The sequence below is a fragment of the Ochotona curzoniae genome, unplaced genomic scaffold (assembly GCF_017591425.1).
Source record: "Ochotona curzoniae isolate NIBS_2020 unplaced genomic scaffold, NIBS_Ocur_1.0 contig_2692, whole genome shotgun sequence".
NCBI lineage: Eukaryota > Metazoa > Chordata > Mammalia > Lagomorpha > Ochotonidae > Ochotona > Ochotona curzoniae.
This window is the reverse complement of record NW_024465556.1, coordinates 6,895,284-6,912,939: the sequence shown is the minus strand read 5'-3', so window position 1 is coordinate 6,912,939 and position 17,656 is coordinate 6,895,284. Positions and strand designations below refer to the sequence as shown.

The 17,656-nt window shown below is 36.6% G+C and overlaps 1 protein-coding gene across 2 annotated transcripts in view; it reads left to right on the top strand.

The window, feature by feature from the left end:
- The window catches only part of IPMK (inositol polyphosphate multikinase), a 50,548-nt gene extending 35,745 nt beyond the window's left edge, over positions 1-14,803 (top strand). For both annotated transcript variants that reach the window (XM_040975796.1, XM_040975797.1), the window contains 2 exons: positions 5,791-5,872; positions 11,372-14,803. In XM_040975796.1, the coding sequence (XP_040831730.1) occupies positions 5,791-5,872; positions 11,372-11,994 (705 nt within the window). In that variant the 3' untranslated portion in view covers positions 11,995-14,803. The remainder of the gene's footprint in view (positions 1-5,790; positions 5,873-11,371) is intronic.
- Positions 14,804-17,656: the final 2,853 nt, after the last annotated feature.

Here is a 17,656-nt window from a genome sequence, read left to right as displayed (position 1 = left end):
TTACATGTTCTTTCTTGGAATTATGGCTGTCCTTGTAATGCTTATGTATTGAAATACAGAATGTCTTTGGGATTCAGCTGTTGATACCTCCTCAGTGTGTCAGCTCCGTGAGGCCAGAGAGTTTTATTTTTTTGTAACTGAGACAGAATCTTTGTCTCAGTAGTGCTGACCTATAGGAGGCAATTTAAAAAAAATGGTAGTATCAAATTTTGTTTTATTTTGTTTTTAAAGATTTATTATTTTTTTTTAATTGGAATATCAGATTTACAGAGAGAAGGAGAGACAGAGAGGAAGATCCTCCATCCCTAAATGGCCACAATGGTCAGAGCAGAGCCTATCCAAAGCCAGGAACCTCCTCTGGGTCTTCCACATGGCTCGGGCCATCCTTGACTGCCTCCCAGGCCATAAGCATGGAGCTGGATGGGAAGTGGAACAGCCGTGGTATGAACTAGCACCCACATCGGATCCTGGCACACGCAAGGCGACGACTTTAGCCATTAGCTACTGCCCTGGACCCTGTAATTTTGTTTTAAAGAAGTTTTAAAGTTAGGTGCAAAATAAATATTTAAAGTTTACTCTTTTTTGATAATATTACATCAAAAATAGAGAAGAATTCTTTGTCATCAATGTTTTCTTATGTTTCCAAAATATCAATTCAAAAAACAGGTGATTATCTCAGACTTTGGAGTTTAAAAACAGTTGTTGTATTTGCTCACAATTCTGTGGATTGGCAGTTTGAGCAAACTCACGTAGGCAGTTCTTCTGATGTCATTTAGGATCTTTCATGTGACTGCAGAGATCTGATGACTCACTGAGATGACTTAGGTTACTTCACTGGCGGGTCTGCTTTCAGTCCAGCTCACCAATGAGCCTAGTCTATCTTTCAGATAAATAAATCTTAAAAAAACCCGATTTTACTCTGCCATGTTCTGTAGTTATGGATTTAACTTCTTTGCCCGTCACAGCTGCAGACTAGTTTTTTTCAATTTCCTGGCTTGCTAGGCAGAATTCAGCCCATTCAGTGAGACCTTTGCCCACTGCCAGATTGCTTCCTCACTAATGTCATTAATCATATCCCCGTGTTATTAAACAAGCAGTTTTTATTACTCACCTTATTTTACTTTGAAAAGCAGCCTTCACAGATGACTGAGTCTTCCTGGAAATATTCCTTTCTTTTAAAGATGTATTTATTTTTATTGGAAAGGCAGATTTACAGAGAAGGAGAAACAGAAAATTCTCTACTGGCTGAGCTGATCCAAAGCCAGGAGCCAGGAGCCAGGAGACTCTTGGGGGTCTCCCCTGTGGGTGCAGGGACCCAAGGCTTTGGGCTGTCCTCTGCTGCCTTCTCTGGCCACAAGCAGGGAACTGGATGGTAAGTGGAGCAGACAGGACAGGAACTGGTACCCATATGGGGTCCCAGGGCATGCAAAGCTAGGATTTAGCTACTAGGCTATTGCCCTGGGCCCCTCCTGGAAATATTCTTGTTATCCCTAAAGCAACCCTCTCTCCTGGTTTCTTCTTCTTCTTTTTTATGATTTACTTATTTTTATTGCAAAGTCAGATATACAGAGAGTTGGAGAGATAGAGAAGATCTTCTGTCCAATGATTTACTTCACAAGTAGCCACAATAGCTGGAGCTGAGCTGATCCAAAGCCAGGAACCAGGAACCTCTTCTAGGTTGACATGGGTGTAGAGTACCAAGGGCTAGGGCTGTCCTTTACTGCTTTCCCAGGCCTTAAGTGGGGAGCTGGATGGGAACTGGGGCAGCCAGGACACCAACCAGTGCCATATGGGATAACGATGTGTGCAAGGTGAGGACGTTAGCTGTTTGGCGGTCACACCTGGCTAATACAGCATAGTGTTTTGCAGTATATATGTCAATAATATCTTTGCCTAATCTTGTAAGAATGTTTTTAGAATCTGTTTTCATGTTGGGATCTATAATACACTTTAGTTTTTGTGTATGCTGTGAGAAAAGGGTTGAATGTCATTCACATCATGTGTATGTCCAATTGTCCCAACACCATTTGTTGAAAAAAGTATTCTTCCTTCCACTGAATGGTATTGACACTCTTATTGAAAGTCAATGGACCATGCTCTATTGTGAAAGCCTAGTGACTAAATCCTTGCCTTGCATTTACTGGGATCCGCTTTGGGCAGGTGTTCGTATTCCCCCCTGCTCCGCTTCCTATCCAGCTCGCTGCTTGTGACCTGGGAAAGCAGTGGAGGACAGTCCAAAGCCTGTGGACCATGTACCTGCATGGGAGACTTGGAGGAGCTTCCTGGATTCTGGCTTTGGATCGGCTCAGCTCTGGCTGTTGTGGCCACTTGGGGAGTGAACCAGTGGATGGAAGATCTTTCTCTTTGTAAATCTGCCTTTCCAATTAAAATAATAATAATAATGAATAAATAAAGCATAACTGAGAACTTATTTTTAGACTCAATTCTACTTAACTCATACTGCCTATTGCTACCCCATGCCACCCTGCCTTCATTCAAGTATCTGAGGGGGGTAGGTTTTGAATTCTTAAGTTTTTCTGCTTTGTTCTTTTCCAATAACTTGTGTGGTTTATTAAGATATATGCAATAAAGGATAGGAAAAAAAAAACCCTTTAAAAACAAAAGATATCAAAAAGAAGTGGGTATAGAGTGATTTTGGTTGGGATTTTTAAACTTTGACAAAAGATAGTAATAGCTGTAAAGCCAAGATGCAGCAGAGCATATTTTAACACAGAGTTTATGTAAAGACACAGGAGTATAGGGGAATGAGCTAGAAGGAATATATATCATCTTAAAAGACCCATACTGAAGAAAAGTTACTGATAACAGGATCTTATTTTGGGATTTAGTAGATTTTGTGTTTTGAAATTGTTTCCTTATGGGTTTAATTATTGTATATGTGATTGTTGATTTTTCCAGTTTTGTGTTGATTTCAAAAGTAATTTAAAATATAATTTGTAGACGTTCACTTCAATTAAAAAATGTATGATTTAAATTATTAAAGGATTTCATTTTAAGTGTTCTAGTATATTTTGACAACTGAAAATTTTTTTTATCAAAAAGCACGCTTTGGGGAGAGGTAACGTTTCCTCATTGTCTGAAAAGATACCTCTCGTTTGATGTTCGTGAACACATTGTCTATAAAATCAGATTCTTTCTTGTATATTTCTGTTTGAAATTGTGTGAGATACTATTTTTTTCTCATAAATTGATTATATATGTGTGTTAAGATGCTTGAATCTGCTTCCGACATCGCTAAGTTCATGAACAGTAAGCTCAGTGTGATTCACGGAGTGCTGGAGCTTCCGTTTGCTTTTTCCACCTACCGATTTCTCCCAGTGTTCCCACCCCCCTTTTTTTTTTAAAGATACAATTTTTGCCATATATTTATGTTTTCAATTAGAATGTAACTTTGCTTGCTGAGTATCTTTGCTCCTGCGAGTGCTGGTGCTGGTGCTGGTGGAGAGACTTTCAGGTCTCTTTCCATTCTCATTTTAGTGAGATAGAAATAAACAGGAAAATTTAAAGTGCAGTGTTTGGCTGAAACCATTTAGTTCTCTCTCTGTGAAATTTACATTTTCATATGTAAAACTTATTCTGGCTCAGATGATGTACTCCTGAATAGTAGAATAGGGACAATTTTATTGGTAGGGTTTTTTAAAAACACGTTTTACATGTGTTTAACACTTTTTATACTTGTAATCATACATAATTTTTGTTGTTTGTAAAGTGATTTCTTCCACTCATCTGTTTTCTTAGGAAGTTTCTGAGAAGATGCATAGTTTTATGGTTCATACTACAAAAAAAAGAAAGTGAAATGTGGTTGAAATGTTTGAGGTTTGACTAGAAATGTCTTCCCTGATGATTACTTAGTCACAGTCTTCAGCATTTTGGTGCGGGCCTTGTCAGCATTTCATTTTGTATATTTTGGTGGTGGATGCATTTGGATTTTGACCTGGCATATTGTATTAACACACCTTCTCTCTTCATTCAGATGACTATTTAATCAAACTAATATTATATGATAGATAAATTTTCCACTGATTTAAAGTAAATATCTTTACTACATAATTCTCATGCATATGACTAAATATACATATATGTATATATAAATATATGTATATAATACATATAAATATATAAATAATACATATGAATAATATATAAATATGTATAAAATACATATAAACATGCACACATGTATAAATATACATACACATATATAAACATACATAAATTTGTGTATAAATATGCATATTTAAGATTTATTTATTTTGATTGAAAAGACAGATTTACAGAGAGAAAGAAGAGAGAGAAAAAGATCTTCCATCCACTGGTTCACTCCACAAATGGCTGCAATGGCCAGAGCTAAGCTGATCCAAAGCCAAGAGCTTCTTCCAGGTCTTCCACATGGATTCAGACTTCAACGCTTTGGGCCATCCTCCTCTGCTTTCTCAGGCCATAAGCAGGGAGCTGGATGGGAAGTGGAGCAATCAGGACAAAAAAAGGCACCCATACGGGATGCTGACAGTTCGATATGAGGATTGGCCAGTTGAGCCATTGTGTTGGCCCTTCTAAAATATATTTTAATGTTTGTGTTATCTTTTAATTTAGATTTCTTTTGGCTATTTTTTGCTTTTGTTTTATTTGAATTTCTTCTGGTTATTTTTGGTTCTTTTGTGAACTTTAGAATTAGCTTGTTTGGCTGAAGAAATCACTAACACATTTATTATGGGTTTAAATATGTTTTTTAAGATTTATTTTATTGCAAAGTCAGATATATATATATAGAGAGAGAGATGAGGAGAGGCAGAGAGAAGTATCTTCTCTCCAATGATTCACTCCCCAAGTGACCTCAGTGGCCGGTGCTGCGCCAATCCAAAGCCAGGAGCCCAGATCCTCTTCTGAGTCTGGGCTGGTGCAGGGTCCCAAGGTTTTGGGCCATCCTTGAGTGCTTTCCCAGGCCACAAGCAGGGAGCTGGATGGAAAGTGGGGCTGCCAGGATTAGAACAATTGTCCATATTGGATCCCAGCGCGTTCAAGGTGAGGACTTTAGCTGCTAGGCCACGGTGCCAGGGCCGGGTTTAAATATTGTTAACTCACTCTCATTGTTGATAAACTAGAGCTTTAAAAGTGATTTTTATAATGTTGAATTTTCTCTGAGAACATGGGTATATCCCTTAGGAATATTTGAAAGATGTCTTTACATAGATCTTGTGCTGTTTTGTTCTTTGCATTTGCAGGTGGAGTCTTCTGTATACTTTATAACTGGTTATCTGTATATGTGAAGCTTATTTTCTGTTTACTAATTTGTGTGCATTACCACCATTTTAAGTTTTTATTGTTTGTTTTCATTTTAAGCATATTTTCCAGTGTGCAGTCACTTTATGTGCATGATGATGCCTCTTCTTTTATTATTTCTGTTTGCATTTGCTAATAACACCACAATAGTGTCAGATAATAATTACAAAAGACAATGTAGCAGAACACTTTTCTTGCAAGTTTTTTCCATTTCAAAAGAAATGCTTCCTCATTCTCCATTTGCACTTCAGTTAATATTGGAAATATTCATCTCTGCTTATCTGCAAGCATTTTTATTAATGGTATATAATTTGCTAAATGCCTTTCTGCTTGATTCTTATGAGCATTACTTATTTTTCTTTAGAAATCTGTTAGAATGAGTAGCTCTCATCTTTCACCTTTGTGTGGTTGGCATCATCTCCTCGTGGTCAAGAGTTGGTAGTTGTTTTTTTTTTTTTTTTTTAAACAATAACTGCTTGTCTTTGACAGGTGTATCATGTTCATTCTGATAGCTATGAGACACAGAACCAGCACTATGGAAGAAGCTTAACAAAAGAAACTATTAAGGATGGTAAGAAACTTCAAATGCTTTTATTGGGACCAGAGTTGTGTTGCAGTGTGTAAAGCTGCTGCCTGTGATGCTGGCCACTCTGCTTCCAATCCAACTGCTTACCCATGCTCTGGCAGAACCAGCAGTGGATTGCCCAGGTACTTGGGTGTCCACCATGCACAGGGAAGACCTGGATGAAGCTGCTGGCTCCTGGCGTCAGCCCTGACGAGTTTGACCATCTGGAGAGTGAACCGATGGATGGAATTCTCTCTCTCTCTCTCTCTCTCTGTAACTCCATCTTTCTAATAAGTGAATGATGCTTTTTAAAAATACTTTTGAGTAGTTAAAATGATTCGAAAGATATTTTAGTTCCTCTTTGGAATAATGACTATATTAAAAATAAACCATTTTTTTAAATAAAAATTTGTATTTATAAAAGTGGGTTAATGATACTCAAACCATGAGTCCACAGTCCTCTCTTTCATTCTCATTGTTATTTTTATGCTTTTGGAAAAAAAGTTTGTGAACCAACTATCTGGCTAAATGTTGGACTTGAGTTAGTTTTTAAATTATATTTTACTTTTAGATTTATTTATTTGAATGGCAAATGACAGAGACACATACAGAACTACATATAGTGCATCTGTCTGCTTGTTTAGTCCCCAGGTTCCTGCATAGGTCTGGGCCAGACTGAAGTGTCGTATTTGTCAGCTCCATCCAGCTCTCTCATGCTTGGCAGGGATTCAGGTACTTCCCACGGTGGGCATTCAGTAGGAAGCTGGATTAGAAGCTGAGTCAGGACTTGAATACAGTCACCTTGATGCTGACTATGGACATCCCAAGTGGCATCCTAACCACCATGCCAAATGCTCTCCCCTAGAGTAATTTTTTAAATAAGAGGTAGTAGTGTGTTGAAATGAGCCATTGCATAAGAGCCTTCAAAATGTTGTAGCATGTATTTTTACTAAAGTTTTACTAGATTTCCCATTTACAGTTTAATGTTGTAATGAAAAATCAGGGGCATTAAAAGCATTCAAATAAAGTCTGTTAGCATACAGATATGCTTCTGAAGTATTTGTGGTTGAGATACAGGAGAGGTAGTGAGCCTAGATTTCTGGAAATGATAGTATGTCAGAAGATTATGTATATCTGCTGAGATAAAGAAGAGCTCTGCAGAGTTTATGGAAGAAATTTTATTTACATATATAAAAAAACCATCCACAGTGTGAACTTAGAAAATATTGTTTGCTTTGGTATACTTACTCAGCAGCAAGATAATTACCCAGATTAGCTATTTTTAAATTATCTTAAGCAACAATTTTAGTTGCTTAATTCTAGTTGGAATTCTTTTTAAATAGTTTCTGTACCAAGGAGGAAAAAAATGATTTAAAAACAGAAATGAAATTACATATACCTTTAAGTTCCTGCATATGGTAAACCAGGCATAATTTTAGAAGATGCTTGAATATGGCAACTGATAGCATTTGTAAGTCTCAGATTTTTCTTTTTCTTTTTTTCTTTTCTTTTCCTTTCTTTTCTTTCCTTTGAAGATTTTCTTATTTTTATTGGAGAGTCAGTTTACAGAGAGGAGAGACAAAAGATTTTTCATTCACTGGTTCAGTCTCAAAGTGGTCACAGCAGCCATAACTAAGCCAGTTTGAAGACAGGAGCCTCTTCCAGGTCTTCCACACAGGTTCATGGTCCCAAAGCTTTGGGCTGTGCTTTCCCAGACCACAGGAAGGGAGCTGGATAGGAAATGGAGCAGCTAGGACACAAAGTGGCACCCATATGGATCCCTGCACATGTAAGGCAAGAACTTAAGCCACTAGGCTACTGCCCTGGGATTTTCCTTGCTCCTTCCCCAAGTTCCCTTTTCCCTCGTTGGAGCTACCCTGTATTATCACTATGGTATAGTTCTTCATAAACAGTCATATGTCCATCAATGCGGGCATGGGCAGGGGCAGAGTCCAGCATCCTATTGTCAAGCTATAGTTAACCGTATCATTGGGAGTCCATAAATGAAAAGCCACAAAACAAAATCAACAGGAAGAAAAGAAGAAATTAAAAATGAAATTAAATAACATGCTACTGAATGACTAATGTGTTGCTGAAGAAATGAAAAAGAAAACCGAGAATCTTATTGGAGAAAATGATGCTACTGTATGATCTATGAATAATTTAATAAGAATAATTTAATGAATAATTTAATAAGAAAGTGTTTTGAAGAGATGCAACTAAAAAAAAATCTAAGAATATAGTTTCCGCTGATCTTTGTTGGTGAGATATGTGTCCTGTAGGCAACAAAAGGATGTGTCTTTTGCTTTGTTTTGTTTTGTTTTAGTCAAGTCTATCATGATTGTTTGATGGGTTTAAGCCATTGACTTTCAGGGTTAATAAGAATAGGAGGTAATTTGGTCCTGTCATTTTAGCAATGGGTTGTTCATTGTTTGATTTAGTCTTCTGTTGTTATTTTACTGGGATGTTCTTCAGATTTGCCTTTGTCTTTGGTGGGTGCTATTCCTTTTCTCCGTTAAGAGAACATGTTTAAGCATCTTTTTGTAGGGCAGATTTGGAAGAGGCTTATTCTTTGAGCTTTTCTTTACTGTGGAAGAATTTTATTTCATTTTCAAAGACAAAGGAAAGCTTTGCTGGGTACATTATCCTGAGCTGACATTTTTTCCCTTTTAGAATCTGAAAAATGTCTCTCCATTCTCTTCTTGCCTGTAGAGTTTCCTATGAGAGGTCTCCTGTGAATTTAATTGGCATTTCTTTATATGTCAATTGATTTTTTTCACGTGCACATTTAAAGATCTTTTTCTTATGAGTGACTGAAGAGAGCTTGTTTATCATGTGTCATGGTGAGGATCGCTTTTGGTTAACCCTATTGGGAGTTCTCCACCTCTCCTGGATGTTTCTCAATTCTTTCTCTAGATTAAGAAAATTTTCCCTTATTATTTCACTGAATACACCTTTAAACCCAGCTTCTCTTTCCGCACCTTCTGGGACTCCCATAACTCTTTATATTTGGCCTTTTAATAGTGTCTTTCAGTTTTTGAATACTTTTTTAAGCATGACCTATCTCTGCTTCCAGTTTTTTCTTTGTGTCCTCCTGGTGACAGGAAATATCTTCCAGTTCTGAGATTCTTTCTTTTGCTTCATTCATTCTATTTTTGGAGACTCCCCACTGTACTTTTAATTTGTCCCACTGTATTCTTAATTTCTGAAATATTGACGTTCATTTGATTCATTTCCTGTGTGACATGTTCCTTAAATTTCTGGAACTCCTATATTATTTGCTTCTTGTTGTTGACAAGAAGCTTTATAACAAGTGTTTTGAATTCTGCATTCCCCCATTTTCTTGATGTATTCCTCAGTTAACTCTGAGGTTGGCTTTTGCTCCTTTCCCATGCGTTTACAATTCAATTTTACTTACTGTGATTGGCACACAGCGGATTCCAGGTCTGGGTTCTTATGTTACACTTCCACCATGGTCTCCATAGCCCCAGCTTGTAGCTCACCACTCTCTACCTCCTGTGACACTCCTGAGGCTGCACCATTATCTGTACAAACTTTCTCCCACTTCCAGTTGGAGCAGGTCCCAGGATTAGGGAGACACCTGGTGTCCTATATAGCTAGGTTGTTCTTGATGCTGATCTTGCCAGAACATGTTGGCCATTAGGTCCGAGGGCCACACGGCCTATTTTGACCCATACGGTACTGATGTTGGCATTAGTTTCCCTGTGGGACCAGTGCAATGCATTGACCTCAGTGAATTTGCTCCCAGCTCTGCACATGTGCTGCTCACTGTTGTCCTTGCAATCTTAAATTATTTCCACACCATAAGAAATGGCGCCTGATGTGCCGCTACTAGAGTTCTTGGTCTGCTAGCCCTCAGACCTGAGGGCTACTTGAACCTGTCTTGGATGTCATGTTGTTGCAGTTCCCTGAGCCAGAAATGAGTTCACTCCCAGCTCTGTGCATGCACAGTACTGTCCCATTGCTTTTGCCTCTCTATACAAAATGGCACCTGTTTCAGCTCTAGGGGCAGACTGGGCTGCGAAATCTACCCTGTTCCTACACTGCCCATATGGGACCTGCCGCTCTGTCTGCTCCTGGTCAAATCAAACTAAGCAGCAGATGGGCAGTTCTTTGGGTTCACGTCCAGAGCTCCCGGTAAATGTCCCTTCTCATGTTGTTGCTAGGGAGGTTCTGGCTGCCTGTGCAGTTCAGATCGTACTCATTGAATGCCACTGGGATATCTGTCACTGCAACACCACACCGATGTGTCCGCTGCTTTCCTGTTTCTGTCAGTCTCCAGGTGCCACTCTGATGTCGTTCTGTCCTCTTCTGTTTCCTGGAATGTGCCCTGTCTATTTCATACTGGCTGATTTTTCTCCATCTGTTTAAATGCGTCCATGCCCTATTCCCTAACTTAAAAAAAAAAAAAACCCACGATTTAGTCAGTATTCCTGAAAACAAGTAAAATTGGATAGAACTGTTTTGATTTAGCATTTTTTAAAAGATTTATTTATTTAAAAGAGTCACAGAGGGAAAAGCAGAGAAATATTCTATTTTGTTTCACCTTGTTTCCCCTACCCCCACATTGGCTGCAACATCCAGGCCTGGGCTAGGCTGAAAGCAGGAACGAGGAGTTTCATTTGGATCTCCTATGCAAGTACAGGGTCCCAAACACTTGGGATGTCTTTCTCTGCATTCCCCGGCACATTAGCAGGGAGTTGGACTGGATGTGGAGCAACCAGAAGTTGAACTGGCATCCATATGCTGGAGTACTTGATAATGGGCTATCAACATCATTAAAATGATTTTCATTTGGCTCTGTGTTTTAGGTTGGCTGTATAATATGCTTCCAGAAAATCAAATGGTTTGCTATAAAATCCCTACCAAGAATAAATGGTGCAAACCTTGGAATCATATTTCTTTATAGATAACTAAACTAGCAGTCTCTCTGTAATAAACTTCTATTTTATCTAAATGAAATATTTCATCTTAAGTTAGGACCATTTTTAAAGATTTATTTATTAATTTGAAGGTGTTAGAGAATGAGAGAGAGTGAAAAAGAAGAGAGATCTTTCTGGCCACAGTGGCCAGAGCAGGTCCAGGCTAAAGCAGGAGCTCTCCCACATGAGTTGCAGGAGCCCAAATACTGGGCTGTCTTCAGGTGCTTTCCTAGGTACATTATCAGGGAACAAAGTCAGAAATGGAATAGCTGGGGCATGAATCAAAGCCCACATAGGATGCAAGTATTGCAGGCGTTGGCTTTATCTGCTACATCATAACACTGGCACCCATTAGTGTCATTGAAATGCTTTCCAATGAGAGTGTCTTCACCAAAAATTAAATTTCTCTGACTAGAGTTCTTGGATTGCCATAATTAACTGTTCAATTGATTATAAGACATATGATAGGGAAACAGTTGAACTATTTCTGTCATTAATTTGTTTCTCAACTGATACCTATTTTTATAATCTAATGGTAATCCTAATGTTTTCCTTTTTGTAGGAGTCTCCAAGTTTTTTCATAATGGATTATGCTTAAGAAAAGATGCTGTTGCTGCCAGTATTCAGAAGATTGAGAAAATTCTTCATTGGTTTGAAAACCAGAAGCAGCTTAACTTTTATGCAAGTTCATTACTGTTTGTTTATGAAGGTTCATCTCAGATAGCCACTACAAAGTCTAATGACAGAACTTTGGCAGAAAAGTTTTTGTCCAAAGGACCCCTGTCAGATACGGAAGTACTGGAGTTCAACAATAACTTCCATCTGTCAAATTCCTCAGTAAATGGAAAAATAGAGTCCTCAGTAGGCAAAAGCTTATCCAAGATGTATGCTCGGCACAGAAAAATGTATTCAAAAAAGCATCACAGTCAGACTTCACTGAAAGTTGAAAGTAGAGAGCGAGACAATGGGTGGAAGAGCTTGTCACAGGAGCATTTAAATGGAAATGTACTTTCCCAACTGGAAAAAGTTTTCTACCATCTTCCTACTGGTTGTCAAGAGATTTCAGAAGTGGAAGTGCGAATGATAGATTTTGCTCATGTGTTTCCTAGCAACACCATAGATGAGGGATATGTTTATGGGCTCAAGCATCTAATCAATGTACTTCAGAGTGTGTTAGATAATTGACTCCTTTGCTTCAGTCTTTTTGAGGGGTGGTCAATCACAAGAGCAGTAATCACTCCTTCTGCCCCTCTGATGCTGTGTAAAGAGTTTGTATTGTGCATTGATGTTCTATTTGTCTTTATACTTTAGTAGAGAGGTTAACTTTTTTACAATCTTACTCAGGAAAACTAATTTGTCAGAAAACTATGAAGAAAAAGAAACTTAGGAATGTTAAGCAGGGAACGTGGTGGTACATGGCGTAAAAACCTATTTGGCTCAAGCAACATGGAAACCATTCTTAAGTCATTAAGAGCTTTTTTCACATTCTGTAGCCAATTTATCATGAAGTCTCTGTCCACCCACCTTTGACAATGAGCCATATCTAAACTACTATGTTATTACGACACCTATGAAAATAAAGAAAGCACAGGTTAATATCCTTATGACTGCTGTGTAAGGAGTGACTAAAACTGGAGAAATTTCTGCTTGAGGACACTCATTGTTTCAGTTTTACATTAAAAGTCAGACCAGCATATCAAAAGGTGCTTCTTTGTGCAATTACTTAAAATTGTTGCATTCCAAAAGCAGATTTTTCCTTTAATTTCCATCTGTAGATATCTTTTAAAATACAATACTTTAAAGAAGATAATTGAAATGCACAACAACAACAAAAATCTTGAAATTGAGAGTGCTAAATATTCTTACTGGAGTTAGGAGGAGAGAGGTTGTTTGCAAGAAATGAAACATTTTCTTAATACATGTTTCATTTATGGGAAAATGAGAATATACATTTGTTACATTATGAAATGTATGATGTGGCAGTGAGAAAAAAGTATAGTAAGAAATGTGATACTTTTCTGTATTTGCAGTGCCAAAAAGGTGAATGATTAAAAATTTGCTTTATTTCTCCTTTAAATAACATTTGGAGACTTTTCTCTTAAACTTCATACATGGCTGCATTTAACTTGTTCGTGGTAAGAATTTATATTGCCACAAGTAGTGTTTCCTAGAATTTCTGTTACGTGATGAAAGGCAACATCCAGTCTTAAGTTGTTAGAGAAAGATCATGTATAAATTAGTGGATCATATGAAGTTTGGTGCATACTGCAATCCATACTTTTGTTTCTCAAAACAATTTTATGTCACATTCAACAAAATAACTAATTCCCTGGAGATCAAGGGCAAAACTGCTTTTCCCTGGAAACAGAGAGGCAGATATTTAGCTTTGCTTCACACCCACTGCCTCCCAAAAAGTCACTAGTTGTTCGCCACCAAAGCATCTAAATTTTCAATCTGCAGGTATATTTGATGTCAGTTCTGTCATTCCTTACTTTGATTTCCTACCAGTTCATCTAAACAGTTAAACGTTTTGCTTATATATTGTTGGAATATGTCTTAAGCTTGTACGTTATTACTTTCACCCTTTTCCCCCCTAACTTTACAAATTTACATTTAAATCTAAGCACCTTTTTTGTATGTTATGGAGGAAAGTATCAAAACTTTACATTTCTTACCTTCCCAAGTCTATCTTGAGGGTGCTTTTAAAATATATGAGCCCACATAAAAGTACCAAGTGCTCTGCAAATTTTATGCTTAGTAAATCTATTAAACCAAGATTATTTGAAAATTTATACACATTTTAGTACAGTAAAATTTGATTTCTTTTAATTTTTTATTAGAATCAATGTAAATATTTTTCATGTGGACTTAATAACTTTTTCTCTACTGCCCAAATGAGTACTGATTATAGATATTTGTGGGATTGAATTTCAAGTTTTTTAGTTGTATTTTTTCCATTACAATATGGACTTTTGTTGTTGTTGTTATTTGGATAATTGTTCAGGAAACCTTAAGCATAAATAATAAACACTATTCTCAATCTTAACATGACAAGAGGCTTTTTTGTATGGAATTGGTGTCAGCCTATGTACAATGAATTTAATAAATTTAAGTATTATCAATATTTTTGCACATTTTAGCTCCAGATTTTCATTTATCTGTATTCGGAAATGTGGTTTTGTTAAATCTGTGTGTTAACTTTCTTTATACAATAGATCATGTTTTTTTTTTTTAAAAAGGAGCATTTTTATCTTTTGTTTTTCAGGGAAGGGATTAGCATCTAATTCTGTTTGTTTACATTTTTTATCACTGTTATCCAATGCTGATTTTATGTTAAGTAAGCTTACATGTAACAGTAAGTATCAGTTTATGTAACCTATATGTGACTATTTTACTGTCCTTGTCATTTGATTATGCTGAGATTTACCACTGTGGGGATGAATGATTGCTGTTCACCATATGTGTTTTGAATGTGTAAACATTTAAGAAGTGAAGTAAGAGTAACATTTGGGGTAATGGGATTGTTACAGCTTTTTCACCCTAGGAAACATAGTGATTTTAGCGTGTTTCTTTGAATGCATTCATAAAAAGGACTTTTAAAGAAATTGTGTCTGTGAATAAAACATTTCTCTAATTAAAACTTAAATTGTACAATAGTTTTATAATAAAATATTTACATTAATTGATATTTTAATATTGATGGAAGTTGCATAGATCAAATTAAAATCAATGATAAATGCTAATATTTTATCTAAATAGTTTTTCAAGAAACAGTTATGAAAATGTATATTAAATGACTGTATCATGGAGATTGTGGTGTTTAAACTCTGTATTCCTGAATCCTTGATGTATCTGGAATTATACTTAGAATGCCTCTTTACACTACAGGTTTGCTATCGAGGGGCTCTAGACTATGTTCCGTTGAATAAGGAGTTTGGATATAATTTTAATACTTTGTGATTTTCCTGGTGTTTTGTTTATATCAGATCTAAAGTCTAACTATCAAATGTATAATGTTACTTAAGAAAACAGTTTCCAGAGATATTTCATTTGCAAGGTTTTTTTGCTTTATGCAGATGCAAACTTTTTTTTTTTTTTTTAAGATTTGAAGTATTGGAAAACACATAGATTGAAAGAAAATGTTTGCGAAATTGAAGAATTATGTCCCCTATTTCAGTAGTTCCCTGTTATCAGTTTGGCTTTTTATACTTTGAAACTTTGCTTTAAAAAATTGTTTACAATGCTATGTGATTATCTTACCCAGTGCCTTTAACCTTGATTTGATAACATTTGTCACCTTGGTTATCCTTTCTGCTACAACATGCTGTGTTTTCATAACCTTAAAGTCATCTAAAAAGTTTTTTTGGTTTTAATTATTGATGTTGTCATCGAAAGGTGTAACAATTACCTGTTAAGACTTTGGAGAGACAGGATTGCCTTCAGAGGTCAGCATTCTTCATTAGTTCATTCAAAAATATTTATTGGCTATAAACATAGCATTACTTGGCATTACTTGGCCCACCACAGTACCTCTTCCAGCATTATTACTGAATAGAGTGGGATGGAGACCTAGAGATGTAAAGAAATAGCCATTGAAAGAGAATTAGCACTGTAGCTTGTGTAGAAATAAAGGATAAGGCACAAGTTGAGATGAAGCAACAATATATTAGAGAGGTTAGAAAGTATGTTGTACAGCATTGTGACTTCTTTTTGGCTTTTGAATCTGGGCGGTAGTTATATATCATATAATGAAAGCCTTAATGTTTTACTTCACTTGCTGGTAAAGGTACGTTTAATTAGACTATCCATTTAGAGTAGTGTTGAGCGTAATGTTACTGTGAAAAACATTCCATTATGTAGTCACAGACAAATGGACTTCAGTTTTTATTTTTTGTATGTAACAAATCAGTACAAATACATTAGATTTCAAACTTGTCTTTATCACTGGTACTTTAAATTTGGCAGTGAATATGGAACTACTTTCTGACTAAGAATTGCATTTTTACTTAAAATTACTATTAATGTTTTAGGGCGGCTGTAACCATAGCCTTTCCCTTTTTCCAGGTTCATATTTAAGTTCCTACTGGTTCTTTTGATAATTTCTGCAATTAAACAAATTGGAATGTACTTTGAGAAAAATTGCTTTTACTTTTTATCTTTTTTTTTGTTATTAGAGCTAAATTTGGCCTGGCGTTCACTTGCAATATATAAACAGTTTATGAAGTGAAATAGTCTTCAGTATGATACGTGATACACTTGCATATAGATGAAAATGGTGTGCACAGAGACACTTTACTGTGGGAACTGTACTGGAAGATTTATGAAAGCATGTGAAATTGCACCTAAAATTGTGTTCTTAGTGACCATCAGCAGCAATGCTAAATTAATTTTACTTGATGAATGAATGTATTTTTAGTGTAGTCACAGTTTGGTTTAAATGTCTTCATGTCTTTTTTTCCTTAATGTATTTGTAAATTATACTATTGATGTGGGGTGTTCTTGGACTGCAGGGGTTATTGTCAATGTGATTTGTGTTTTTATTTTATAAAATCATTTAATGTGATATACCAATTTTTATAAGTGATATTTAGATAACCCTAATAACTGTATATTTGACATCTTATTAAAATGTTTTGCATTGGAGCTTTTTTTTGAAATTAATTGTAATATGCCAGAACACCCCATGTGTAGTTTGAAAATTTCTCTTCATAATTTGAAAATTACTCATTTACGAAATACTTCATGTCATGGGCCAGAGCCCATAGGAGTCATTCAGGATGCACAGGGTATGCACACTGGAGAGGATAAAGCATGGAAACTGTCGTGGATGACCTAAAAAAAATCTTTGCAATCTACCTAGAGGAGACGTGTACCACAGGAGAAATAAATTGACTCACTTGTAGAATACATACTATAGTTTTAAATGTTAAGTATGTGAGACAAGTTGGCATGTATTTGAATTTCATGAAGCAGTTCAATAATCAGCAACTGGATAATTTCATTCACTGCTTTGCAAAGGACAAAGTGAAACACCTACACAACATTCTTTTTTACCTTTGATGATTTTTGAAAGTTGAATAAGATTCAGTACCTATTCTCAAGTTATGTACTGGTGGGAAAAAACAGGTAAGTGTGAGGTAAGGAATTAGCGATGATTCATCAGTATCCAGCATTGTTGTGCTTCAGGAAGAGTAGTTTTAATATCAAGGGAAGAACAGCTGTGTGATTCATCACATCAAAGTCAGTGTTTCAGAAGGGTTTATTGAGGTCTGTCTGTATACCGCAGCTGTGTCTACCAGGGGTGAATGAGATGGGTGAAGTAGCTTCTCCCCTTGGTCTGGCGACTAGCGGCCAGGCTCATGAACATAAGAGGAAACCACTCTCCCAGACTCCTTGAGTTGGAATGCAGGCTGAAAAGAAGACCCAGGCAGGTCCTGTGACCGAGCTTCAGAGGATCTCACTGAGGCCTGAGATTTGCACTTGCTTGTGTGGACTCCACAGTAGAATGCAGTACTTTGAGCAGAGACCCAACCAGGACTGTTGAAAACAAGTGTCATGCAGTGGAGGAAGATGTGCTTAGAATGAGTACATGGCCAGTAATGGGTGAGGACATTACTGGCCGTTATCTTGATCAAAGCAAATGCAGATGTGAAGAGACTACTTCCCATGACGTTTTGAGCGTAATAATGGATATCATTTTCTTTCACCGTTCATGACATTAACCTTTAATCTGTGAATGGTGACTACTGTGCCAAACATTCTGCTTACACTTAATAGTATGTGCCACTTGCCATCTAACAGCATTTCTTGGAATGCTTTAAGCATAAGTGACCATAAAATTGGTTTA